At 45.1% G+C, this 26,758-nt stretch overlaps 1 protein-coding gene across 1 annotated transcript; it reads right to left on the reverse strand.

Moving 5' to 3' along the window:
* Window positions 1–16,306: 16,306 nt before the first annotated feature.
* LOC147092549 (beta-1,3-galactosyl-O-glycosyl-glycoprotein beta-1,6-N-acetylglucosaminyltransferase 3-like) lies at window positions 16,307–25,441 on the reverse strand. The gene is made up of 2 exons (XM_085975941.1): window positions 24,145–25,441; window positions 16,307–22,574 (listed from the first exon to the last, which is right to left on the reverse strand). Exons 1-2 carry the CDS (start codon window positions 24,961–24,963, stop codon window positions 22,059–22,061), a joined length of 1,335 nt encoding a protein of 444 aa, XP_085832067.1. The 5' UTR covers window positions 24,964–25,441; the 3' UTR covers window positions 16,307–22,058.
* Window positions 25,442–26,758: the final 1,317 nt, after the last annotated feature.

Here is a 26,758-nt window from a genome sequence, read left to right on the forward strand (position 1 = left end):
GATCACCTCTCATTCATCTAAATTCTAGAAAATATAGGCCTAGTCTACTCAATCTGTCCTCAGTGGAGTATCCTCCCATCCCAGGAAAAAGTCTGGTGAAACTTCATTGCAATCCCTCAAAGGCAAGTATAACCTTCCTTAGGTAAGGAGCCCAAAATTGTACACAATACTCCAGAAGTGGTCTCACCAGGGCTCTATGTAATTGCAGGAAGATGTCATGATTCTTCTACTCAAATCCTCTTGTAAAAAAGGCCAACATACCATTTGCTTTCCTAATTGCTTGCTGTACTACATGTTAAATTTCAGTGATTCGTGCACAAGGATACCCAGTTCACTCTGAACATCAACATTTCTCAATCTCGCACCATTTAAAAAAACTCTGCTTTTTTGTCTTTCCTACAAAGGTGGATGACGTCATATTTCCCCACATTATATTCCATTTACCATCAGTAAACTTGTATCTATTTCATTTGGTCCCCTCATCCAAATAATTGATGTAGATTGTGAATAGCTGCGGCCCAAGCATTGATCCTTGCGGTACCCCACTAGTTACAGCCTGCCAACCCGAAAATAACCCATTTATTCCTACTCTCCATTTTCAGTTCATTAACCAATCCTCAATCCATGCTGGTATCGTACCCCCAATCCCATGAGCCCTAATTTTTTAATAACCTCTTGTGTGTCACCTTATCGAATGCCTTCTGAATATCCAAATACACCACGTCCACTGGTTCCCCCTTATCTATTCTGCTAGTTACAACCTAAAAAACTCTAAAAGATTTGTCAAACACGGTTTCCCTTTCATAAATCCATGTTGACTCTGCTCAATCCTATTATTATTTTCTAAGTGCCCTGTTACCACGTTCTTGATAATAGATTCTAGCATTTCCCCTACTAATGATGTCAGGTTAATTGGTCTGCATTGCCCCGTTTTCTCTCTCTCTCCTTTCTTAAATAGTGGCTTTACATTTGCTACCTTCCAATCCACGGGAAACATTCTAGACTCTATGGAATTTTGGAAAATGACAACCAATACATTCACCATCTCTATAGCCAACAGTAGGATGCAGGCCATCAGATCCATGGGATTTATCGGCTTTCAGTTCCATTAATTTCTCCAATATTATTTTTTTACTAATCCTAATAAACTTCTGTCCTCATTCTCGCTACACCCCTGGTTTTCCACTATTTCCGGGAAGTTTTTTTGCCTCTTCTTCTGTGAAGACAGACACAACATATTTGTTTAATTTCCCTGCCATGTCCTTACTCCCCATTATAAATTTTCTTCTCTCAGTCTGTAAGGGAATCACATTTACTTTCGCTAATCTTATCCTTTTTACATATCTATAGAAGCTTTTACAGACTCTTTTTATGTCTCTCGCTAGTTTACTTTCATATTCTATTTTCACTTTCTTCATCAATTTCTTGGTCCTCCTTTGTTGAATTCTAAAATCCTCCCAATCCTCAGATTTACTACTTTTTCCAGCAGCATTAAAAACCATTTCCTTTGACCTAATACTATCTTTAACTTCTCTTGTTAGCCACGGTTGGACCACTTTTCCTGTGGGGTTTTTGTGCCTTAAAGGAATGTATATTTGGTGTAAATTATGTATTAATTCTTTAAATGCTAGCCATTGCTCGTCCACTGTCATACTTTTTAATGTATGTTCGCAATCTTCCTTAGCCAACTCGCCCCTCATACCTATTTGCAATGATTAGCTATAAGACCTTAGTTTCGGATTTAACTGAGTCACTTTCAAACTCAATATAAAAATGCCATATTATTATGGTCACACTTCCCAAAGTGCCCCTTTACTACAGGGTTATTAAATCATCCTTTCTCCTTGCACAGTACTAGAACTAAGTTCCTGTTCCCTCGTCGGTTCCTCAACACACTTATCTAGAAAACTATCTTGCATACATTTCATGAAATTATCCTCCACGCTGTTACTGCAAATTTGCTTTGCCCAGTCCATATGTATATTAAAGTCCTGCATCATTATTGTATTACCCTTGCTACACTCGCCTCTAATTTCCTGATTTATACCCTGCCCTACATTACAATTAATGTTTAGGGGTCTTTAAACAACACCCACCAATTTTTTCAGCCCCTTGCTGTTTCTTAGCTCCACACAAACTAATTCTACTTCTTGATTTTCAGAGCTATGATTCTTGCTCTCTGCTGTCTGTATTCCATCCTTTATTATCAGGGCTACCCCTCATCCTTTTCCATTTAACCTATCGCTTCTAAAAGTTATGTATCCTGGAATATTTGTTTCCCAACGTTGGCAACTTTGCAACCATGTCTCCGTTATGTCTATTAGATCAAACTTGTTAATTTTTATCTGCGCTATTAATTCACCTATTTTGTTGCGAATGCTTTGCATATTCAGATATACTGCTTTGAGAATTGACATATTTCTCTTTTTCCCTGCTGTCACCTTAGTCACTGATGCCTTATTACTTTTGTTACTCTATCTGTCCCCTCCTAGATTCATAGAATCATATAAAGTTACAGCACGGAAGGCGGCCAGTTCGGCCCATCGTCTCCACGCCGGCCAACAAAGAGCTATCCAGCCTAATCCCACTTCCCAGCTCTTGGTCCGCAGCCCTGCAGGTTAACGCAGCCCAAGTGTACTTCCAAGTGCGTTTTAAATGTGGTTAGGGTTCCTGCCTCTACCACCCTTTCAGGCAGCGAGTTCGAGGACCCCACAACCCTCTGGGTGAAGACCTTTCTCTCCAAATCTTCCACCAACTAATATAATTCTGTGCCCCCTGGTTTTTGACCCCTCTGCTAAGGGAAATATATCCTTTTCTAACCACATTATCTAGGCCCCACATCATTTTATGCACCACAATAAGGTCTGCCCTCAGTTTCCTCTGTTCCAAGGAAAACAGACCCAGCCTGTCCAGTCTTTCCTCATAGCTAAGATTCTCTACTCCCGGCAACATCTTTGTAAATCTCCTATGTACCCTCTCTAGTGCCATCACATCGCTCCTGCAATGTAGTGACCAGAACTGCACACATTACTCTAGCTGATGCATAACTAGTTTTTTATACAGTTGAAGCATAACCCCCTGCTCTTGTATCTAATAAAGGCAAGCATTCCGTATACCTTCTTAACCACCTTATCTACCTGGCCTGCTACCTTCAGGAGTCTGTGGAAATGTATCACAGAATCACAGAATCTACAGTGCAGATAGAGGCCATTTCGGCCCATCGAGCCTGCACCGACACATATTCCACCCTATCCCCGTAACCCCACGTATTTAATCCCCTAACACTAAGGGGCAATTTATCATAGCCAAATCAACCTAACCTGCACATCTTTGGACTGTGGGAGGAAACTGGAGCACCCAGAGGAAACCCACGCAGACACAGGGAGAATGTGCAAACTCCACACAGACAGTCGCCCGAGGCCAGATTTGAACCCAGGTCCCTGGCGCTGTGAGACAACAGTGCTAACCACTATGCCACCGTTCCCTTTGTTACTCTGCACTACTCAATTTCCTACCATTTAACGTGTATCCCCTTTCCTTGTTAGCCCTCCCCAAATGTAGTGACATTAAACAGGATCAGGAGTAGGTCACTTCGACCCTCAAGCCTATTCCGCTATTCATTGAGATCATGGCTGATCTACGACCGAAATCCATATACTCACCTTTGGCCCATATCCCTTAATACCTTTAGTTAACAAAAATCCATCAATTTCAGATTTAAAATTAACAATTAACCTAGCATCAACCGCTGTTTGTGGAAGAGCGTTCCAAATGTCTACCATCCTTTGCATATAGAAGTGTTTGTCAGACCTGGACTCCCCAAATATCGGAAATATTTTCTCTCTACCTACCCTATCAGTTCCCCTTAATATCTTGAAAACATCATTCTACTCACACCTTAACCTTCTAAATTCCAGGGAATCCAACCGATTACTTAAGCTCTCCTCCTAATATAACCCTTGTAGTCTATGTACCTTTCTGGTAAAACTACACTGCACTCACTCCAAGATAATACATCCTTCCTAAGGTGTGGTGCACAGCACTGACAGAGTATTCCAGGTGTGGTTTAACCAGGGATTTGTATAGTTGCACCTGTCCATGACATTTTTGTGATCCACAGCTTTCTTTGTGCCCTCAGCTTTTCTAGTTATTAGCCAGTTAGAAATTAAGCTGATGTATCCTTTTTATGTCCAAAATCGGTGACCTCACAATTGCCTACATTAATATCAATTTGCCACATTTCCGTCCAGTCAATTAATCTATTAATAATTCTTTGTAATGTTATGCTTCCATCTAAATTGCTTACAGAGCCGCCTACTTTATGTCATTGGCAAACTTGGATATGTGGCTTGTTAAGAAGATATAAGCCGAGCGAATTAAGGGGAAAGTGGTGATAAGGATACAAAATAGGCTCAGTGACAGGAAGCCAATGGTGGAAGTGAATGGATGTTTATTCAGACTGGGGGCGAGTGGGCGTTGTAGCTGTCTATGGTGTGCATCAAGTATCATTTTAAGTCATTATTCGTTTAATTTTTTATAAACAACTTAGAGAGCAGTATTATCACGTTTTCACATGATGCACTTGGAAACGTAGATGATAGTGTTCAGGATAGTTATAGTCTTCAGGATTTCATAGCTAGGATGGTGCAATGGGAAGAAGCATGGCAGAGAAGTGCGGAGAATTGTAAGTGAGGCACTAATCTTTTATTAAACAAACTAGAAATACAGTATAGCCGCGTTTGGGGCGCTAGTCCTGGCGATGCACAAAGTTTATCACCAGGCACAATTTAGCACCACCTTGCACCATATTGGGTTGCAGCACCCCTAAAGGTGATTGCGGCGCTAAATCAGGCACTGCACGCTACTCTTAAGGCGCTAACCTGGCAGCGCAACCCAATTTTGCGGCGGCAGGGTGCAGCAAAGCTGCTGTCAATAATCAATTTCCCTGAGACAGACACACGCCGGCCAGCTCTTAAAGGGGCAGGTCAATTAGCATCACCAGACACACTCACTGCCTTGTAGGCCTTCAAAGCAGTGGGAGCCTACCTGTGGTGCACCAGCCTAGCAAGACATGGAAAGGGTGAGGCAGAGGGTGGAACGTCTCACTGATGGGGCATTGGATGCTTTGGTTGGCGCAGTGGAATCAAGGCCAAGGAAGATGGTCGGAATGTGATTTATGTTTTGGACAGTCTCCCGGGTATGAGAGGCAGTTATGTGTAAGTGTATTAGTTTTGCTTTCTGTTGCCATAGCTTTCTCATGTTTGAAGGAACCACATTATGTGTAATTAAACACTTTCTTCATTTACAATAGCCATGCCTGCTATTTACATGCAGCTTGCCCTTCACAGGCTGAGGGGTTTCAGACCAGTTCCATTCCTGTTCTTGGAATGGCAGCAAGCATTCTGTGAGAGGGGCCTAGAAGCTACTTCTGATCAGCCTCTGACGTGCAGCCTGAGAAGAGCTGCTCGTGTAGAAGTTCAGGCCAGCAGGCATCTTCTCAGCCACCGACAGAGATGTCCTACACCTTATCTGAGGCTGCAGATCTGGCTGAAGCAGCTGGCACAGCTCAGTCACCACCTCCTTTCCAAATCACAGCCTTCTTTCTGACACACTGCTCCTCCAGCATGTTCATGTAGGAAAACTGGTGTCGGAAAACCCTGCCAGTGTAAGGTCTGCTGTGGCGACGTCTGTTGGCCCTCCTACATCTGGCCATGCCCGCCGCCCTCTCCCAGTGTCTCAGTGCCCTTTCCAGATGATTCAGCAGCAGGACGTTCCCCTCCAATGCAGCCCCCATATTAAGTGCCCACAGCAAGGTTCCCCGTTGTCAAGGCTCATCAACAGCAAGGTGATGGTCAGAAGGCTGAAGATCATCTGCCTGCACTGGCTCAGTGGTCAAATGGCTCTCAGTGTGCAGCTCAGCAACTCTTTGTATCTCTCGAGGAAGTTGTGCACCAAAAATGGCTGCCACTTTTAAACCAGACCAGTCCCCTTTAAATAGCGCTCCGTCCAGCCCGAGAGCGACTTGGTAAGGCCCAGGTAAGCTGTCACTATTAGCGCCAGGTGCTACTGAGGGGGGGGGCGCCACTGAATTACCGGTCCGCGGCACCCAAAATGCATTGCCCACTCAAATGACGTCATAATGATCCTGCACCCATGAGCGGGTGCTAATATTTAGTGCCGGCGCTAAATGCATGCTCAATATGGGGCGAGGCGCTAGGCACCCTGCGCCCACCCAGAAATTGGCTAGCGCCCCACTTCTCGGCCTTTTATGCGTTAATCGGTGGCGCTAACAACAGAATTTCTCCCCCACTGTGTTTCATCTTCTCAGTTGTTTTACACACCAGCTTAACCTAAATTAGTTCAAAAGTTTCTTTTTTCAATTCTGGGGGCACAATCTTATTCACACATTCTTAAAACTTGCAAAATCCAAGACAAGGCAAAAGTTTTAAACGCTTGTAACACAGAGAAGTGGGTGGAGCTAAGCCACACATAACAGAATCTTTCTTTTAAAGACAGCCTTTTCAGACAGAAGAAATACTGTAACTTCTTAAACATTCATAGTCAGAAAAACTTTCACACTATAACACACACAGGCCTAGAAATTCAGTTGCGTTCGCCAGCCGTTAGCGCCATAAGAGGGGTAGATTTGGAGCGCTAGGCACTTAGCGCCCGGGCGCAGACCGATCTGCGCCTACGCCCAACTTCAGTTGACATTTAGCGCCGGCGCAAAGTGTTTGAGCCCGCTCAGCTGCGCGCGCAGCTTATGACGTCATTTCGTCGTGCAACGCTGTTTGTGCACCCCAAACCGGAACTTCAGTGGCGCCCGCCCAATGTGGGCGTGGCGCTGTTAAGAACTGTGAAGTGGAACGCAGCAGAGGCCCTGCGGGCCTCGGGGAGCGCTAATTAAAGGGCACTTAGACTGGACTATAAAGGCCAGTCATTTTGCTGCAATGACTTTAATGCTTTGGATTTCTGGACAGAGACCAAGGAACAGACCTTACTGATTTGGGACAACATAGGAGAGGTATTTTTGGCTTCTGGCCAGAGCTTGGAAATTTGACTCATTGTGATTTCACAGTTTGCAAGTATATTATGGGGGCTGCATGGGGTGGCAACCCTCAATTCCAGCATTATGTGCGAAGGGCTCGCAGACGCTGTGTGAGAGGGGCAGCCATGCCTAGACACAGAGGGGCCATCAGGTGTCGGCAACGAAGACCTTACCCACTCAGGGAATACCGGCAGCAGGTGTCCTATCTCACCATGACTGCCGCGCATTGTGTTAAGAGGCTGCGCTTCAGAAGGGAGGCGGTTGCAGAGACCTGCCAGCTGCTTCACAGAGATCTGCGTCCACAGCTGATGTGCAGGACGTCTCTGTCGGTGGAAGTGAAGGTCACGGTGGCTCTTAACTTTTATGCAAGCGGCTCCTTCCAAGCCGCTGCTGGGGAAATAGCGAACATCTCCCAGTTCGCCATGCATCGCTGCATCCGGCAGGTCACCGATGCCCTTTTCGCAAGGAGACACCAATTCATCTCCTTCCCCATGACCCTAGAGAGGCAGGAGCAGCATGCAGTCGGATTTGCCAGGATCGCCGACTTCCCCATGGTGCAGGGCGCCATTGACTGCACGCATGTGGCTATGTGGGCACCTATCGACAATGCCGAGGATTACCGCAACCGGAAGGGCTACCATTCCCTCAATGTACAGCTGGTGTGTGACCACAGGCAGCGCATCCTAGCTGTCAATGCCCGCTTTCCAGGAAGCAGCCACGATGCATTTATCCTGCGCCAGACTACTGTGGCTGACATGTTCCAGGCACAGCCTCCCCCAAGGGGATGGCTTATCGGGGACAAGGGCTACCCTTTGTGTACATGGCTCATGACCCCGCTCCACGCGCCCAGGACCCCTGCTGAGGAGGCGTACAACGAAAGCCATCAAGCCACAAGGAACATCATAGAGCAAACGATTGGCGTCCTCAAGCAACGTTCCGCTGCCTGGATCATTCCGGCGGATCTCTACAGTATTCGCCGGATAGAGTCTCCCAGTTCGTCGTCGTTTGCTGCATGCTGCACAACCTGGCTATCCGCAGGACTCAGGCATTGCCACCTCACGTTGGCCCACCACCTCAGGAGGACGAGCAGGAGGACCATGAGGAGGAGGAGGAGGAGTACCAGCCCAGGAGGGAGCCACAAGGTCCAAGGGCCGTCCGCTGGCGGCTTATTGAACGACACTTCTAGGCCCCCTGTCAGGGAATGGCTTGTGGCAATGAACGCACCTGAATGCAGCCGCTCCACAAGCCCTCAGCCGGTTAACACAACAACCACTTGAAACATTACACATGGACAAGCTGAATAAATAAAAAGCTTTATTTAACAAACTCAGGGCCCTTCCCACATGAAACACAAAAACAGGCAAGACCCCCAAAAAACAGTCAAAAACATATCTCACTCCCACAACCTGGGGAGGAATAACAAAACTTGTCCATCCAATTGGCCTTCATCCTCGGCCTTACCAAGACTAACCCCCCCGTACAGAACACAAACACCCCCATCTAAAAAAACATTTGCCTTCATCTTCGGCCTTACCAATATAAACCCCCCCCATACAGAACACAAACACCCCCATATAAGAAAGCATTTGGCAACACACTCTACTTGGTGTGCCGAGAGGGCGAGTCCTTGTGCAGGCTTGTCCAGCCCCTGCCCGACCTGCTGCTCCGCCTCAACCTGGGCCCTGTGGGTGTTGCAAGGCTGGGGGAAGGCTCCTGAGGGGCACAATGCGTGATGGCAGATGCCCTTGGGGGTCGGCCTAGAAGAGGTCCAGCCCTGGTGGGGCCGGCTGCTGACTGCTGCAGCTGTGGCTGGGCAGCATCAGTCTCTCCAGTAGCTCGTCACAGCTTTGCTGGGGGAGTGGCAGTGGCGGCTGCAGCAATGGGGGCAAGGTGGCTGATGCCAGGTGCGTGCTGGTCGCCAGAGACACTGGCACTTGGCCGGGCTGGCACTGCAGCAAGCGCAGCAATCTGGTGAAGGCCAGACCGCTGTGCTGCAGCAGCGCGGCGGGTGCCGTGACGATGCGTCCATGACACAGCGAGTGTGGCAGAAGTGAGTGCCCGTACTGCCCTGTTCTGTGCCCGCATCTGACCAGCCAGTGTCTGCACGGCACCACTCATGAACTCTCGAATTGCGTCCTGTGCTGCCGTGAGTTGTTCGACACCCCTGGCCTGTGAGTCCCCGAAATCGGCCACACTATGAGCCAGGGACTCAATGGCCTGAGGCAACTGTCCCACAACCCCCATGAACTCGGTGTGGTGCCGCTCCGAGTCCGCGGACATTTGATCAAGGAGCCGCACCTCCTGGGCGAGGACCGTCTCCGGACTGGAGGCCGGACTCTCCCTCTGGGGAGAAGGCCGCTGAGCTGGCCGACCCTTCCCACGTGGCTGGACGCCACTGGGCCCAGCAACTGCCCTCCCCTGCAACACTTCCCCCCTCTGGGGAGAAGGCAGCCGTGCTGCCCAACCCTTCCCGCGTGGCTGGACGCCACTGGGCACAGCAGCTGCCCTCCCCTGCAACACTTCCCCCCTCTGGGGAGAAGGCAGCCGTGCTGCCCGACCCTTCCCGCGTGGCTGGACGCCACTGGGCACAGGAGCTACACCCCCCTGCAACACTTCCCCCTGGCTCTCTTCCAGGCAAGACGTGTCCCCTCCATCGCCATCCCCTGGCGCGGATGAGGGTTCCCCCAATGTGCCGCCTTCCTCTTGGTCCTCGTCATCCTCCTCTTCTGAGGGACTGACACTCGCAGCTTCAGGGTTCTCCTCCTCACCAGCTAAAAGCAGGAAGGCACAAGAGTAGCTTTAGAGTGAGGACAGGGCATCAGCGAGGGAGGCATGAGTGGTGGCATTATGCGCATTGGTGGGACAGTGGCAAAGGATGTAGATCTGAAGCGCAAGGGGAACGAGAGAGGTCAAAACGGTCATGTCCTTACCATTGGCGCCCAGCACAGGGTCGGCATCTCCAATAGCAACGGGGCCAATCACCCGGGCACGCATGAGTCGAGCCACGCGCTCCTCCAGGTCACTGAGCTCCTGGACCTGGACACGGCCTCCCCCGATGACAGTCCGGCTCTTCAGATTCTGCACCAGCTTGGCCTGCAAGAGAAAGGACGGCCTCTAAGTACAGTGTGGTGCCCTGTTGTTGTGTGCACTGCCTCCCATGGTCGAATAGCTTGGCCAGTGTGGTTCCCTGTTGTTGTGTGCACTGCCTCCCATGGTCGAATAGCTTGGCCAGTGTGGTTCCCTGTTGTTGTGCGCACTGCCTCCAATGGTCGAATAGCTTGGCCAGTGTGGTTCCCTGTTGTTGTGTGCACTGCCTCCCATGGTCGAATAGCTTGGCCAGTGTGTCAAGTGCAGAAAGTGCTATTGATGATCATGCCAGTGCCATAGCTGCTGGAGGAGGGCTGGCCATTAGGCCTTTGAGGTCCCTTTGCCCATAATGTGAGGTGCACATGCAAGGATGAGGAGGACACTGGAAAGGGTACACACCCTGACCAACCGAGTGAGGTCGTTAAACTTCTTCCGGCATTGGTCACCAGTCCTGGGGACATCGCTGTTGGCTGTGACCCTCTGGGCGATTTCCCTCCAGGCTCTCCTGTACAGCCTCTTGGGAGCCTTCTTGCCACTGTCCAGGCACAAGATATCTCTGTTCTTCTCCAAACCCCTAAGCAGCACCCTCAAAGCATGGGCAGGGAAGCGCTGCGCTCGCTCACGGGCCCTCTGCATCGTTGCTGGCGCTATTTCTCTCCAGCAGCAGTGTTTAGGCCTAGCTGGAGGGCTCCAGTATCCAGGGCGTGGCAGCAGACCAAGTTGACCCTTCCCCCTTTAAGAGCTGGCCGGCGTCAGGGTGTCTGCTGTCAATCAAAACATGACCGCACCTGCGCTGTGCCCGGCCTCGGCGGTATGAGTCTGCACCGCCGGCTTAGCGCCTAAAGATAGGTGTGCAATGCCAGTTTTAGCGCTCGCCCAAGCGCCTTGCCCAAAGCTACTGAATATCGGCGAACTGGCCTCCACTTTCCGGCGGGCGCAAACTTTACCGCCCCAAACGTGGCTATACTGAATTTCTAGGCCACATATTCATACAAACTGAAATTCCAGCATATATTTAAGGTTCCTTTCACTCAGCAAATCTTGTGTTTTATTTGTCTCGGCACAGATGTTAATAACTTCCATGTTGGTAAAGCTTTAAGTTTATTTTTTTTTCCTTTTTAAATCGGTGACTCAGCAGGTTTCCCTGGCTTTCCAAATCCCTTTCTTTTTTTCTTCCTTTGCTGAGTTTTCAAATTGGTTAGCCTGCAAATTAGATCTTTTTCCTTCTTTATCTGTTCCTTCTGTTTCGATTCCTTACATTGTTTCTGGTAACAAGCTAAGGTTACCATTCCCCCTTTAACCTCTTTATCTTTGATTTGTCCCCTCCACCAAGCCCTTTGCTTTCTTGCACTGTCGTCCAGGTCCGATCCTTTCCTTTTGATTGATTCAATTAATTTTCTGTATTTTTATCTACCAGGAATCGGTTGTTGAATCCAGGCCCCCACCACAGTGGGGAATCCTCCTTTCCATCTCCTTCTTTTTCTATGATTCTAAATTCACTCGTTTCACTTTATATATCTGTTCTCAGATTTCCTTCTTTACTTCCTGTCAATCACTCCGTTTCATTAAACACACACACCAACCCTTTCGTCATGAGATTCTGATACTGTGGGGTCTGTATCTCCTTACGTCCTACTTGATCCTGGCCGTCACGTGGGACTATTGTCCTCTTAATTCCCGATCAGGCGAAGCGTTTGGGACAGACCTCACCCTTGTCCGTTTCAACCTCTTTGTGACAATTGAGTTGCTTCATTTACTCATGATTGTACAATCATTCATTCGTTTACTGAGGTTTCGCCGCCTCTCGGCTTCAGAGGATTTGCCACCTCTCGGGTTAGGGGATTTGCCGCCCTTGCCGGCCTTTAAAATTTTCTTCGGTCAGAAGGACTCGTCCTTCACCCAGTGTTATAACAGCCTGTTTTAACTACTTCATAGGAGCCGCATCTCATGGGCCTACTGGGTTTCTAAGCCCTTGTTTTCTGGTACCGCAGTCCGGCAGTTTTAACCACCTCCAATTAATGGTGTCTTACTTTTTATAGTTCTTTTGTATGTCGATCTTACTTAATGTCTCGCCAGTGATTAACCTCTAATTTTACAGGTGGTAATTTAAACATACTCACCCGTCTTAGGTTTTCATTGTCCGAGAGTTTTGTTCAGATCGTGTATCCCATCCTCGTCATCAATTGATGTGAGCCACCAGAGTGCGGACCAAGTGATATACAAGGTCGACATCACCGGCTTGTTGGAAGAAAGACAGACCAAATAATTGGAGTCACAATGGTTTATTCAGGCCTGGGGAGAACCTCTCATGGCTCTGCGTGAGTCCAAATCCATCGATATCCTAGCAATGTTCAAAATTATACAAAAATCAAAGCCCTGCCCTAGGGGCGGGTGCAAAGCTTATCAGCATATACAGAGTTATTGCTAAATGGCAAGTATAAACCGTGACATTTCATCCTTCCAGTTACCTACAGATCACAGTTCTGTTATCAGTTGGTCCTGTCACATTTTGTGACTGCGGGCCTCATCTTAATTGTTTTACAACCGACCATTTGCCTCTAGCCAGGTGGTTTGCTTGTACATGTTTTCTTAAGATAACAGTCCTCGTTCAGCTCCATTTCGGGTAACTCACAGTCCGGATGGGAGGAGGGGAGTCGGGCATGGTGGCCAGAGCGGTAGAAGCAGGCCACCACACGTGGATCCGGCAACAGTGAGGAGGAGGCCACGGTGAAGAGGAGGATGGAGCGGTTGAGGGACATCGTTCGCCCACTGCCACAGGAAGCCATTGTATTGACTCTGAATGCGGCGCTGTATGTATAGCTGTCACATCCCTACGGGGAACAAGCATTCCATTGTACTTGTTACATATGGCAAATAAATCTAATTTGAATCTGCATCTGAATCTGAATCTAAATACTGTGGATGCTGTAAATCTGAAATAGTAACATAAAATGCTGGAAACACTCAGCAGCCCAGGCAGCATCCGTGGAGAGGGAAACAGAAAAACAGGTCCCAGACCTGAAACGTTAACTCTATTTCTCTCTCCATGGATGCGGCCTGGAATTTTGGAAGTTCATAACCATTGCTTGCAATATCTCTGTGGACACCACTTTAAAAGCCCTAGCATGTAGGCCATCAGGTCCAGGGGATTTATCGGCTTTTAGTCCCATTAAAATCTCAAATACTATCATGATTACTAATTTCCTTGCATTGCTCATTCTCCCTGACCCCTGGTTCACACTATATTCAGAATTTTGTTTGTCTCTTCTTCCATGAAGACAGATAAAATGCATTTGTTAATGTCTGTGCCATTTCCTTGTACCCATGATAATTTCTCCTGTCTCTGCCTGTCAGGGACCCACATATACTTTCGCTAATCTCTTCCATTTATGTACCTATTTCATGTTTACAATCTGTTTTTATGTTTTTGCCAGTTTAATTATGTACGCGAATGTACATTACATTAGATACAATTTAGATGCACAAATTCAGTTTCAAAGCAATGTTGTATTAGCCATTGCAGAGTTATGTTTGCAAACTGAGCATGATTGAGATCTTAACTTTCCAGCTGACATGATCATTAGAAAGGACAGGAAAATTGCTAAAATACACAATTAAGCAGTAGAAAGCAACAGTTTCAGTAAAGGGTGATCAAGAAGTGGAAGCACTATTCGTAGAGTTAAGGAGCAGCAAAGCATGAAAACTCTGGTGTGAGTTGCCTGCAGAGCACCTTATCAGAGTGATTCAATGGGATGTTTAATCTCGGAGATCAGGGAAGCATGTAGCCAAATGTGGTTATAAAGATAGATTTTAATTTTCACGCAGATGGGGAGAAACAGAACCGCTCAAGTAGTAAAGGTAATAAATTAATAAAATGCATTCAGGACAGTTTTCAATATTGGATATCTTAGTATCCATGTGGGAGCAGGTCAATTTGAGGGCAAGGGATCTTCCCTAAATTAGCATCCACAATGCGACTGCAAGGAAAATTGGCTGGAGAGGTAGATGGTCCTGTATCAAATCAACGTTGAAATTTAACTAAGGCAAACTTCTAAGCAATGGGAATCTAATTGATCTTATGAAACTTAACTTATCTTAACGGATAAAATTTAAACCAAACAGATAGAATTATTAAAAGAAGTAATTGGTACGATACAAAAAGCAGCACCTGCCCATTAAAACACAAATATCCACTTATGTGTTTAAGTAACCACAGCCACCAAATGAGGCAGTATCCAGCTGAACAATTCGCTTTCACAATGGATTGAGGATTGTAAATTCAGCATTTTGTGAGAGCTATTAAAAGCAACAAAAGGTGTAAAATGTAATAAGAGGTGAAAAAACGGAAAATGGAATATCCAATCTAACAGCAAAATATTTCTATGAATATATTAAGAGAAACAGAGTGGTAAAGGAGAAAGTGGGCCAGTAAAGACAGATGCGAGCAAGATTATAATTCATAATGAAAAATGGGAGATTGTTAAATGAATATTCTGCATTAAATTTAACGTGGAAAAAGACAGCAAAATGCCAGCTATATGAAGGAACCTAAAACAACTCATGGGCAGGAACATAGTGGATTTAATAGAAGTGAAATGGTAACGAAGAATATAATGTAATTTAAGGTACACAAATCTGCAGGTGCCAACGGTTTCCATCCCATAGTATTTTAAGAAATAGGTGAGGAAATTGCATATCTGTTACATACATTTCCAAAGCTCCTAGATGTCGGGACTGTGCCATTGGTTTGGGAAATTGCAAATGTTACTCCATTATCGAAGAAGGGAGTGAAGGAAAAAACATGTAAATACAGACTGGTCAGTATAACGTTAGTTGTGGGAAATATAGTTGAATCGGTTATCAGAGAAGAGTGAGTGAACACTTAGACAAGTATGAGCTACTCAAAAAGAGGCAACATGAATGGGCGATGGACAGGTCATGTCTGACTAATCCAGCTGATTTTATTGAGGTGGTCACTTGCATGTTGGACAGTGAATTGTCCATGGAAGATGTCTATATGGACATTCAGAAGGCATTTAATAACGTTCCACAAAAGCGATTATCAACAATAAACAAAATGAATGGACTGGTGGTTAATCTTGTAACACGGATTGGTAATTGGTTGGCAGATAGGAGACAGAGATTAGGGATAAACGGAATGCTCTCTGATTGGCGGGATTTGACAAGTGGTGTTTTCGAGGGATCTTTACTGCTGCCTCAGTTTTTAACCATATATATTAATGACTTCGATGAAAGAATAGAGAGTTGTATATTCAAGTTTGCATTACACTAAGTTAGGAAGTAAAGTAGGTTGCGTACAAGGGAGTAGGAAATTACAAAGGGACATAAACTGCATAGAGTGTGAAAATCTATAGCAGATAGAGTTGATTGTGATGAAATGTGACACCATCAACTTTGGATCCTAGAGAAACAAATCAAAATTGAATTCAAAATTAGAACTCGATGCTTCCATTTTACATAACGTTGGTCAGATCCCATCTCGAGCATTAATTTCAGTTTTGGTAACCGAATATCAGGTACAGCGCATATTCACCAGAATTATACTAGTGCTTGCAGAGTTAGATTATGAGGCCAGGTTGCATATACCTGGTTTGTATTTCCTTGAGTTTAAACGTTTGAGGGTTGATCATATCTAAATATTTAAAGTCATACATGGATTCCATGGGGTAGATACAGACAGACTAATTCCTCTAATTGGGACATCCGGACTCAGTTCAATTCATGAATCTGTAGACAGGAACCGTATGGTGTAACATGCGATTCTCCTCCGCATCTCAAACGATTCACAGCAGCTATGTCTGATCCTCATTTTCACACTGGAAATGCGATATTCACGCAGCCCCATATTATAGTCCTAACCAGGAGAGTTCTCCAGTGTGAACGATTGATGCAGCCTGTTACATTGCTATTAAGGAGAATGCTCCAGTGTGAACGATTGATGCAGCCTCTGTTACATTGCTATTGAGGAGAATGCTCCAGTTTGAACGATCGATGCAGCCACTGTAGCAGTACTATTCAGGAGAATTCTCCAGTGTGAACGATTGAGGCTGCAACTGTTAAATAGCTAATCAGGAGAATGCCCCAGTGTGATCGATTGATGCAGCCTCTGTTATATTGCCATTGAAGAGAATGCACGAAATAAAGAATAGATTTGCCTTTCTAATCTAGGCTTTATTAACTTAAAAATCCTGTAGCACATCTTCAACACCCAGTCCCAACGAAAGGCTGGAAAGAACTGAATTTAAGATGGCCACCACAAATCACATGACATCAACTACCAATGAGATTACAGCATATATCCCAAGGCAGGAAACAAACAACCAATCACAATACTTCTTACTAAACATAAAGAATAATCACCACATTCACCCCTCCTTTTAAAATATACTCCAACCTAAATAACCTTTACAATTTATAATTAATTATTTACAACTAAAACTATGCACAGGCAAAATAAAACTATTCAACATGACACAAGACTAAGTGAGCAACAACAAATAGTAACCTTGCACATAAGTATTAAGTATCTCCCAACTAAAACAATATAATATAATATTTCAACAATTTTAAAACATTACTATCAATTTAAAAGTCCATTTTCAATCGGTCGACCGGATATCTTGTTCGTGTCGACCTTCTCAACCTTGGTGAAATTCCTTGCCCTCCCACACCAGGAGACACAGAAGTATCTTCTGCAGGAAGGCTATCCATATCCCGGATTTCAATGGTTTCTGGATTAGAAATCCCATCAGGAGGTAAACTGGGACGGTCATGAACATCCATTGAGGGCTGACTAATAGAAGTATAATTATCTGCAGTCGGATTGGAAATATTCGTAGTATCTGTAACAGCATCCACATTATCTGAATCATGACTATTGTTAATATCCTCAGAAGAGGGCTGGCCACCACAAGGAGCCAAGTCTTTAATTGAAACGGTACTTTCTTTCCCATCTTGGAATCGAATATGAGCATATTGGGAATTTGCCTCCAACAGCTCCACCTCCTCCAATAAAGGATCATATTTTGACAATCTAACATGGCGTCGAAGCAGCACAGGTCCCTGCATAGTAAGCCATGAAGTTACCGAATATCCCGTAGTAGATCTCCGTGGATAGTTAAAGAGCCTTTCATGGGGGGTCACATTAGTAGCCGTTGAAAGCAATGATCTAATGGAATGCAGGGCATCAGGCAGTACCATTTCCCACTGTGTATTCTTAAGGTTCCGGGATGTCAAAGCCAACATAACTGCCTTCCAGATCACCCCATTGTATCGTTCGCACTGTCCATTACCCTGGGGATTATACAGGGTAGTTCTGCTGGTAGAAATTCCCCAACTCTGAAGGTATTCCTTCAACTGGGAAGACATAAAAGAACTTCCCTGATCTGAATGGATATACGCAGGCATCCCAAAGATGACAAAAAGTTGAGTCAGACATTTGATAACTGTAGCAGCTGATACATCTGCGCAAGGAAAAGCAAAAGGGAACCTTGAAAACTCATCCACAACAGTAAATATATATCGGTTTTGAGTAGTTGAAGGAAGAGGCCCCTTCAAATCGACGCTCAAACATTCAAAAGGAGAAGTAGCCGTTATAAGATGAACTCGTTGAGGCTTAAAGAAATTCGGTTTACACCGAGCACCGATAGAACATGATGAAGTCATCCGCTTGACGTCTTCAACTGAAAAGGGCAAATTCTTACTGTGTACAAAGTGTATCATCCTCCTAACCCCAGGATGGCATAAGGCATTGTGAAGATTAATAAGCGTATCTCCGTGAATCACAGAACAATAAGCCCTCGACAGCGCATCAGCAGCAACATTATCCTTCCCCGGGCGATAAACTATATCAAAATGGTAACATGCCAACTCAATCCCCCACCCCATTATTTAATCATTCTTAATCTTTCCAAAATGTTTGACATCAAACATAAAGGACACAGACTTTTGATCAGTTACCAACATAAAATGTCACCCCGATAAATAATGTCTCCATTTACGCCGTGCTTCTAGTATTGCATACGCCTCTTTCTCTATTGAAGAATGCCTTTTTTCACTATTGTTCAAGGTGCGTGAGAAAAAGGCCACAGGTCTTCCATTTTGGTTCAGAGTAGCCCCAACTGCAAAATCAGAAGCGTCCGTCTCAATCACAAAAGGAACCTGCTCATTAATAGAATGCACAACTGCTCCAAGGATATCCTTTATAAAATGGTCAAAACACGTCCTGGCCTCCCATGATAGAGGATATGTCGTAACCCGAATAAGAGGCCGGATCTTCTGTGAAAAATTTGCAATCCAATTAGAAAAGTAAGAACACAGTCCAACAACTCGTTGCAAAGCCTTAGAATTAGTAGGACAAGGTAAATCAATCAATGGTCGCAGACGTTCTGGGTCTGGTTTAATCTTGTTTCCCGAGATAATGTACCCCAGTAGATTTACCTCAGTGGTTGAAAAGGTACACTTCTCTTTATTGAAAGTTAAACCAACTTTTTCCGCAGCTTGAAGGAATCTTTCTAAATTAGAATCATGCTCCACCCTTGATTTGCCACACACCGTGATGTCATCTAAGTATGAAAAGGTGTCAGAGAGAGAGTTATCACTTATAAAAGCATCCATTGCCCGTTGAAAACAAGCAACACCATTAGTAACACCAAATGGTATTCGGCAAAACTGATACAGCTTTCCACCAGCCTCAAAGGCCGTATATGTTTGATCCTTCTTAACAATAGGAATCTGATGATAAGCACTCTTTAGGTCAATAGTGCTAAAAACCTTATACTGAGATACTTTATTGATAAGCTCATCAATCTTAGGCAAAGGGTACGCATCTAATTGAGTATACCTATTAATAGTTTGGGAATAGTCTATCACCATTCATTTCTTATGTCTCTCGTTAGTTGTGACAACTACCTGTGCCCGCCAAGGCGAACAACTAGGTTCAATGATTCCTTCCAATAAGAGATGTTGAACTTCAGAATTAATAAATTCTCTATCCTGACTGCTATACCTTCTTGACTTGGTAGCAATTGGCTTACAATCCGGCATCAAATTGGAAAAAAAGTGATAATGGAGAAATGGATAAAGAGGTTAATCCACAAATAGATAAAGGTGGCTTAGTCCCGCCAAATGAAAGACTGAGAGACTCGTGTAACTGAAGCACATCATGATCAATCAAAATATCCGCACAGAGATTAGGCAAAACAGATAGGCGTATATCAGTATACGTATTACCTAGAAGAATCAATTTCACAAGGCAACAACCAGCTACTTGTGAAGTGAGAGTCATCTGATCCATACACACCTGATAGGAAACAGGCGAAATTTTCAAATGCTTCTCCTTTGCAAACTGAAAACTTATAAAACTCTCGGAACTGCCCGTATCTATAAGGGCCTTCACTTCCAACCCATTAACTTGGGCCGTAACTATAGCTTTGTTTAGGCCATGAGCAAATGCAGCAGAAATTGATGCAATAAATGCCCTATCTAAAGGCTGAATAGTCACAGAGGAGGTAATTGAACCTGATGATTTACACACACGTGCGTAATGACCTCTCTTGCCACATTTACTACACACAGCCTCCCGAGCAGGACACTTCAGACGAGGGTGCCGGACATTCCCACAAAAATAACACTTCTGAATCCTAGAGGCAACAGCCGCTGAAGTAGAAACTGTTTCAGAATCTAGTAAACCACTCCTATTAAGTCCACATAATTCCTTTTCATCCGGAACTGCCGAAACCACAGTCACAGGCCGATTAAAAAGAGCATAAGAATCCGAACTTCTCTGAGCCACATCCAATGTAGATGCTTGCTCAAAAGCACTCTTAAGATCCAAAGTCTTATTTTCTAACAACCGCTGACGAATTGATCTAGACAGTAATCCATTAATAAAAGCATCCCGTACCGATTCTTCCTTATATTCTTCAGCCGTCACGGCCTTATAATTACAGTTAACACTAAGGCACTGAAGTGCTTGTAAATAAGTATCCAAAGATTCTCCCACCTGCTGCCTACGGGCAGATAGAAGGTGACGTGCAAATACCTCATTCTTTGGTTTAACAAAAATCTTTTGCAATGTAGAAATAGCCACTTCGTAAGTTTTACAGTCCAAAATGTACTTTTACACATCCGGAGCAATGTAGTTGATCAGCATATTCAGCTTATTTAGAGACTCTTGATCCAACACGCCCAAAAAGTTTTTAAATGTACAATACCAATGTTTCCATTTATCATCCACTCCTGCAGAATTAGGGTCAGCATTGAATCATTCTGGTTGAAGATATCGCTCCATTCTGACATAAAGTTAATAAATTGAAATAAAGAGTAGATTTGCCTTTCTAATCTAGGCTTTATTAACTTAAAAATCCTGTAGCACGTCTTCAACACCCAGTCCCAACGAAAGGCTGGAAAGAACTGAATTTAAGATGGCCACCACAAATCACATGACATCAACTACCAATGAGATTACAGCATATATCCCAAGGCAGGAAACAAACAACCAATCACAATACTTCTTACTAAACATAAAGAATAATCACCACAATGCTCCAATTTGAACGATTGACGCAGCCACTGTAAAAGTACTAATCAGGAGAATGCCCCAGTGTGAACGATTGAGGCAGCCTCTGTTATATTGCTATTGAGGAGAATGCTCCAGTTTGAACGATTGATGCAGCCACTGTAACAGTACTAATCAGGAGAATGCCCCAGTGTGAACGATTGAGGCAGCCTTTGTTATATTGCTATTGAGGAGAATGCTCCAGTGTGAATGATTGATGCAGCCACTGTTACATTGCTATTCGTGGTGATACTGCCGTTTGATCAGCAAAAAAAGCTTGCATTTAAATAGCGCCTTTAATGCAATAAATCTTCCCAAGGCACTACACAGGAGAGTTATCAAACAGCATTTAACACCGAGACGCAGAAGCTGATTTTAGCACCGGCGACCAGATTCTTGCTCAAAGAGGTCTGTTTTCAGCAGCGTCTTCAAGGCGGAGAGAGAAGTCCAGAGGCGGAGTGACTGATGGAGCAAATTCCAAATCATATGTTCCAGGCAATTTGAAGGCTTGTGAATCTGCAAGACGCCGGAATTGCAGGAGAGTGGAGATTTCGGAGGGTTGTAACACTGGATGAGGTTACAGAGATAAAGAGGGACAAGACATTTAAAATCACGGATGAGAATTATTAACTGACGCATTGCTATAACGGAAGCCAATGTAGCTCAGCGAGCAGAGGCGTGATGGGTGAATCGGTGAATGGAACTTGGTGCCAGTTAGGATACAGTCCGCTGAGTTCTGCATGAGTTCAAGTTGATGCAGGTTGGAAGATGGAAGGCAGGCCAGGAGAGCATTAGTATAGGCAACTCCATAGGTAACAAAGGTACGGATGTGGATTTGAGCAGCAGATGAGCTGTGGCAGTGGCGGAGACGACCGAGGTTACAAAGGTGGAAGTAGGCGTGCTTGGTGATGGAGTCGATATGTGATTGGAAGCTCATCTCTGTGAAATAGGCCGCCAAGTTTGAGAACGGTCTGCTTCAGCCTCAGACAGTGACCAGGCAGAGTATGGCTGTGGGATGGATTTTGTGGCGAGGAGCGAAGACAGTGGCTTTGGTCTTCCCAACATTTAGTTGGAGCAAATGTTTTCTCATCCAGATTGATGCAGCCCCTGTTACTGTTCTGTTCATGAAAAAGTTACAGTTTGAATGACTGTTGCAGCCACTGTTAGTGTTGTTTATGCAAATGTTCCAGTTTGGGTTATTGATCGAACCCCTGTTATTTTTTTTGGTTCATGTGTGACATTTTCCCACATTATTATTCAACACGTTGCTGCAATCGGCAATCTGTATGCATTTGCTGATAGAGTCCCGCCATCTGCCTGTGGCCCAAACATTCCCATTCATTCTTAACTTCCTGTTCCATGAATCGATCTGTGTCGGACATATTCTTCCATACATTGCAAAGCTGTGTTGTCAACTTCAGGATCAAACTTGTTGGCGAACAAAAGTTTCTGTTGGACGATCCAGTGGAGATCTCCAGACCCATACACACAGACCTGATGTTTGTACCTTCCTGTACAAGGCGGATATAAGCCTCCTTTCGCTATATCACCAGCTTCGAAAGACCACTTCACTGCTCGAGTAAGGACCCTGTGTTGCCTGGGAGTGTATGGAATGGAGCCGGGCACCTCGGGCATTCTCTGAAGTGTGGCCCAGATGTGTTCATCGGGGCTGTAGGTATCCTCGGACCACTTGAAAAATGCCTGGATTTCCGCGTTCACAAATAAAATGCTCACAAATTCTCTTGTAACCAGATTGTATGCGCTCCCCGCAAACATAGGGCTGTGTATGGGTGGGTGGCTCTTCACTTGACCTATCCTGACCTCACCCTCGTGGATATCATAATGAAATTCCCATCGTCTCTGAAAGTCAACACAAAGAATTATCGTTTTTCATTGAACAACTTAATTCTCATTTTCTTGCCACACAACTAGCATCAGTAACGATAAACTTTCATTGTCTCAATGACTTTAAACTTTTTCTACTTTTTTGCTTCTATAAATATTGCATGGTAAATGTTGCTACCTGGAGCGACTCAAAAGAGGAAGTGACGCAGAAATGACAAGGCGGCGGCTCACTGCAATGCTACTAATGACCTTTTGAAGGGCAATTATTTAGAAAATATATCACCAGATTGGCTCAGATTGGATATTTAGAATTTTTCCGGTCACCATAAGCATCGCCTTTAGACTTGTGACAAAAAATAAGGCAATCAACAATCATACCCAAAATTAAACTATGTCAGGGTTTTGAAAACAACGTAGGAAACAGCAAATGTTCATCTGCCACGGCTTCAGTTGCCCGGGAAGAGAGCCCAATACAGTAAGTATCATGTCATCCTTCTATTTTTGTGCACATACCAAGTGATTTTAAACATCTGATGTCGGGCTTGAGGAAACCTAACTGGAAATTCACATCAGCCCTTGACTGTCCAATGCAGTGAAGCAGGAGATGTGAGACCACCTGTAGGGACAGGTTTAATCCTGGTGCAGGACGTGATGTGTAGTGTCACTAAAGTCTGATGAAGTGCATGTTTTTATCATCCAATCCTTCAAGTATCTATTCAGTTATTTACTTCATTTAACCACAGCCGCTACCTCTCAGGCGGTGCAACGCACGCGGTCACTACACTCTGTGATTAACAAAGTAAATATATTGAGGAGAACGCTACTGATCTACAAACATATGTGACATTGATCAGGGAGCGATAAATATAATAGTGCGAGTAAACTGGATGGAAACAAAACTGGATGCAGTGAGTGAATGAGCGAGTGGGAGGGAGGGAGGCAGGGTCGAAGGAGAGTTGGATGGATGGATGAATATATTGATGAATGGACGGGCGGATGGATGGCGAGATAGTTGGGTGAATGGATTTGTGGGTGGGTTGATGGATGGATGGCTGGATGGATGGAGGGATGGATGGATTTATGGCTGGAGGGATGGATGGATGGAAGGATGGATGGAAGCATGGATGGATGGATTGATGGATGGATGGAGGGATGGATGAATTGGTGAAGGGATCGATGGATGGAGGGATGGATGGAGGGATGGATGGATGGATGGATGGATGGATGGATGGATGGATGGATGGAGGGATGGATGGATTGATGAAGGGATCGATGGATGGAGGGATGGATGGAGGGATGGATGGATGGATGGATGGATGGATGGATGGAGGGATGGATGGATGTATGGATGGAGGGATGGATGGATGGATTGATGGAGGGATAGATGGATGTATGGATGGATGGTTGGATGGAATTATGGATGGCTGGAGGGATGGATGGATGGATGGATGGATGGATGGATGGATGGAGGGATGGATGTATGGATGGATGGATGGATGGGTGGATGAGCGGATGCATGGATGGATGGATGGATGGAAAACCAGGATTAATGGATGGGCACCCGAAATGAAGCTGGACCATTTACCTGTTTGTATCTCGGTGGAGGGTCCGACTCTATAACATTTGAGCTGTTTATGGCCATGAGACTTTTCACTATCTCCCGGTTGCTTTTTATTGGAAAGTCTTTTCCAGAAACATTGATGAGGTATCTCCACGGGACAGAGCTCCGCAGCAGCTCTTCCATACAGTTCAGATCAGCCTGAACTCTGGACCATGAGGCATACGTCACTGTCTCCAATTTTCCGACTACAAAGACATTCGTGAAACAGGAAGCGATGGCCTGGACCGCCGAGTGAAACGGCTTTGGAGACTTCCTGTCCACATGGACACAGTAAACATTCTGAGGAGCATAAATGCCTCTCAGGAGCCTCTCAAACATCTCAATATTTTCATTGACCACCATAGAATAGGCCAGAGGGAATTTGCGTTCCTCAGCACTTAAGGAGAATGTGATGTATTTGCGGTTTTTCACAAAAGAATCGCAGTCCCGGGTCATTGTTAAATAATCGCTTTCAGTGAAGGCCTTATATTTGTTTGCGATTGTGATCGATTTCAAAAGAGCGTTTTCAACAGCTTCCAAGTCACCCCTAATTATCTTCCAACAACTCGAGTTCTTCTCTGACAGATCGAGGAATTCAAATTGCGCATCGTAAACTAGTTTTTGTTTAACAGGTTTTAAATTAATTATGATTGTGTTTTCACTCCAGCCAAAATATACATAAATATATATCACAGAGAGTCCACACAGGATCGAGCACACTGCCTCCCACCTGGCATGACACTGAGCCAACATCCTCATTGCTCTTCCACCGATATTTGAAAAGTAATTTCCAGATTTAATCATATGCAGAAATACAAATAGAGGGATTATGTTCTTGAATGGCAGGCACTCTGTTCAGGCAACATGGAAAAATTGGTAAACGAATTTTCAGGCACTGGTGACTTGAAATCGGATGCTCTTGGCTGAACACAGCAAGTGTGATTTCATCGGGGTTCAGCCAACTATCCTGTTCGACAGGTCACATCTGTTCCTGTTGTCTTGTCCTCCCTTGTTGTCAGTCGCTGTTGTCGGTCAGACTTTACACCTTCCCTCACGTTCACTCTCTCTGCTTTAGCACTTCGGTGTCTCTCAGTTTCTCAGCACAGAGATTCGATCTTTGCTTCACAGAGGTCCTGGTAACAGGCTTCTCTGTCATGTAACTGGCATCACTTGGATTACAGATTCCAAGTTCCCTATTATCTTACATAACTTCCGCCTGTTGGTCAAAGTTTCCTCAAAGAAGGCAGGAGCAGGCTATGGGTGGATCTTCTGAAAGATTGAAGATCCTAACAGATAAGGGTGAGAAAAACAACAACATGTTTAATAGAGCCTAGAAGAAAGGAGCATAGCTACAAACAGGGGTGAGACAAGAAAGAAAACATTGAAATTATATAGCGCCTTTTGCGATCTCAACACGTCCCAAACGCTTCAAAGTCAATTAAGTACTTCCCAAGGGTGGGCACTGTAGTACTGCATGAAACGCATCAGTATTCAGTACTGCCCCCACAGTACCCCAGCGCTCTCTCACTATGGCACCTCCAAATGTGCAGTGCTACTTCAGTACTCACTCTTCAAAGGCACTGCACTCCATCAGTACTGCCCCTCCACAGAGCAGCAATCCCTCTGTAATGCCCCTCCCAAATTGCAGGACTCCAACAGTGCCGTTCCTCTGAAAGTGCAGCACCCCATCAGTGCTGCACCTCTGAAAATGGAACACTCCCTCACGACTGCCCGTCAGACAGTGCAGCACTCCCTCAGTATGAACACGCTGAATGTACTGCACTCCCACACTCCTGACATTCCCTTGGTGCATCGCACTCTCAGTGCTAGCACTTCGACAGTGCAGCCCTCCCTCAGTACTGGCCTTCCTATTGTGGCACAATTCCAAAGTTCTGACCCACCGACAGTGCAGAACTTCCTCAGTACTGCGACTCTGACAATGCAGCGCACCCTCAATACTGCTGCTCTGACAGTGCAGCGTTACCTCAGTACTGCCACTCCGACAATGCAGAGCACCCTCAATACTGCTGCTCTGACAGTGCAGCGTTACCTCAGTACTGTCACTCCAATAATGCAGCACTCCCTCAGTACTGTCGCTCCGACAGTGCAGCTCACCCTCAGTACTGACACTACGACAGGGTAGCGCACCCTCAGTACTGACACTCCGAGAGGACAGCACACATTCAGTACTGCCCTATGTTAGCCCTGCAAAGATAACCCCGCTATTTAAAAAAGGAGGAAAACAAAAACCGGGGAACTCAAGGCCAGATAGCTTAACAACAATAGTACACAAAATGTTTGAGTCTATTATTAGCGACATCGTAACAGGGCACTTAGAAAATCGCAATATAATTAGGATGAGTCAACATGGTTGAATGAAAGGGAAATCATGTTTACCAAATCTGTTTAAGTTTATTGAAGATGGAACTAGTAGGATGGATAAAGGCAAACCATTGGATGCGGTGTATTTGGATTTTCAAAAAACATTCAATAAGGTGACACACAAGAGGTTATTTCACAAAATTAGGACTCATGAAATTGTTGGTAATATATTAGCATGGACAAGAATTGGTTAATGGACAGAAAACAGAGAGGAGGA

The sequence above is a fragment of the Somniosus microcephalus genome, unplaced genomic scaffold, assembly GCF_052327205.1.
Source record: "Somniosus microcephalus isolate GS21.2 unplaced genomic scaffold, FLI_Smic_1.0 unresolved_chr2, whole genome shotgun sequence".
Classification (NCBI taxonomy): Eukaryota; Metazoa; Chordata; class Chondrichthyes; order Squaliformes; family Somniosidae; genus Somniosus; species Somniosus microcephalus.

Bases quoted from the DNA above. Each gene is read 5' to 3' on its own strand.
- LOC147092549 (XM_085975941.1), bottom strand. From the start codon at position 24,963: ATGATTAAATCTGGAAATTACTTTTCAAATATCGGTGGAAGAGCAATG. The intron at 22,575-24,144 runs GTAAATGGTCCA...GTTGACTTTCAG, and splicing joins CTCCACCGAGATACAAACAG to AGACGATGGGAATTTCATTA.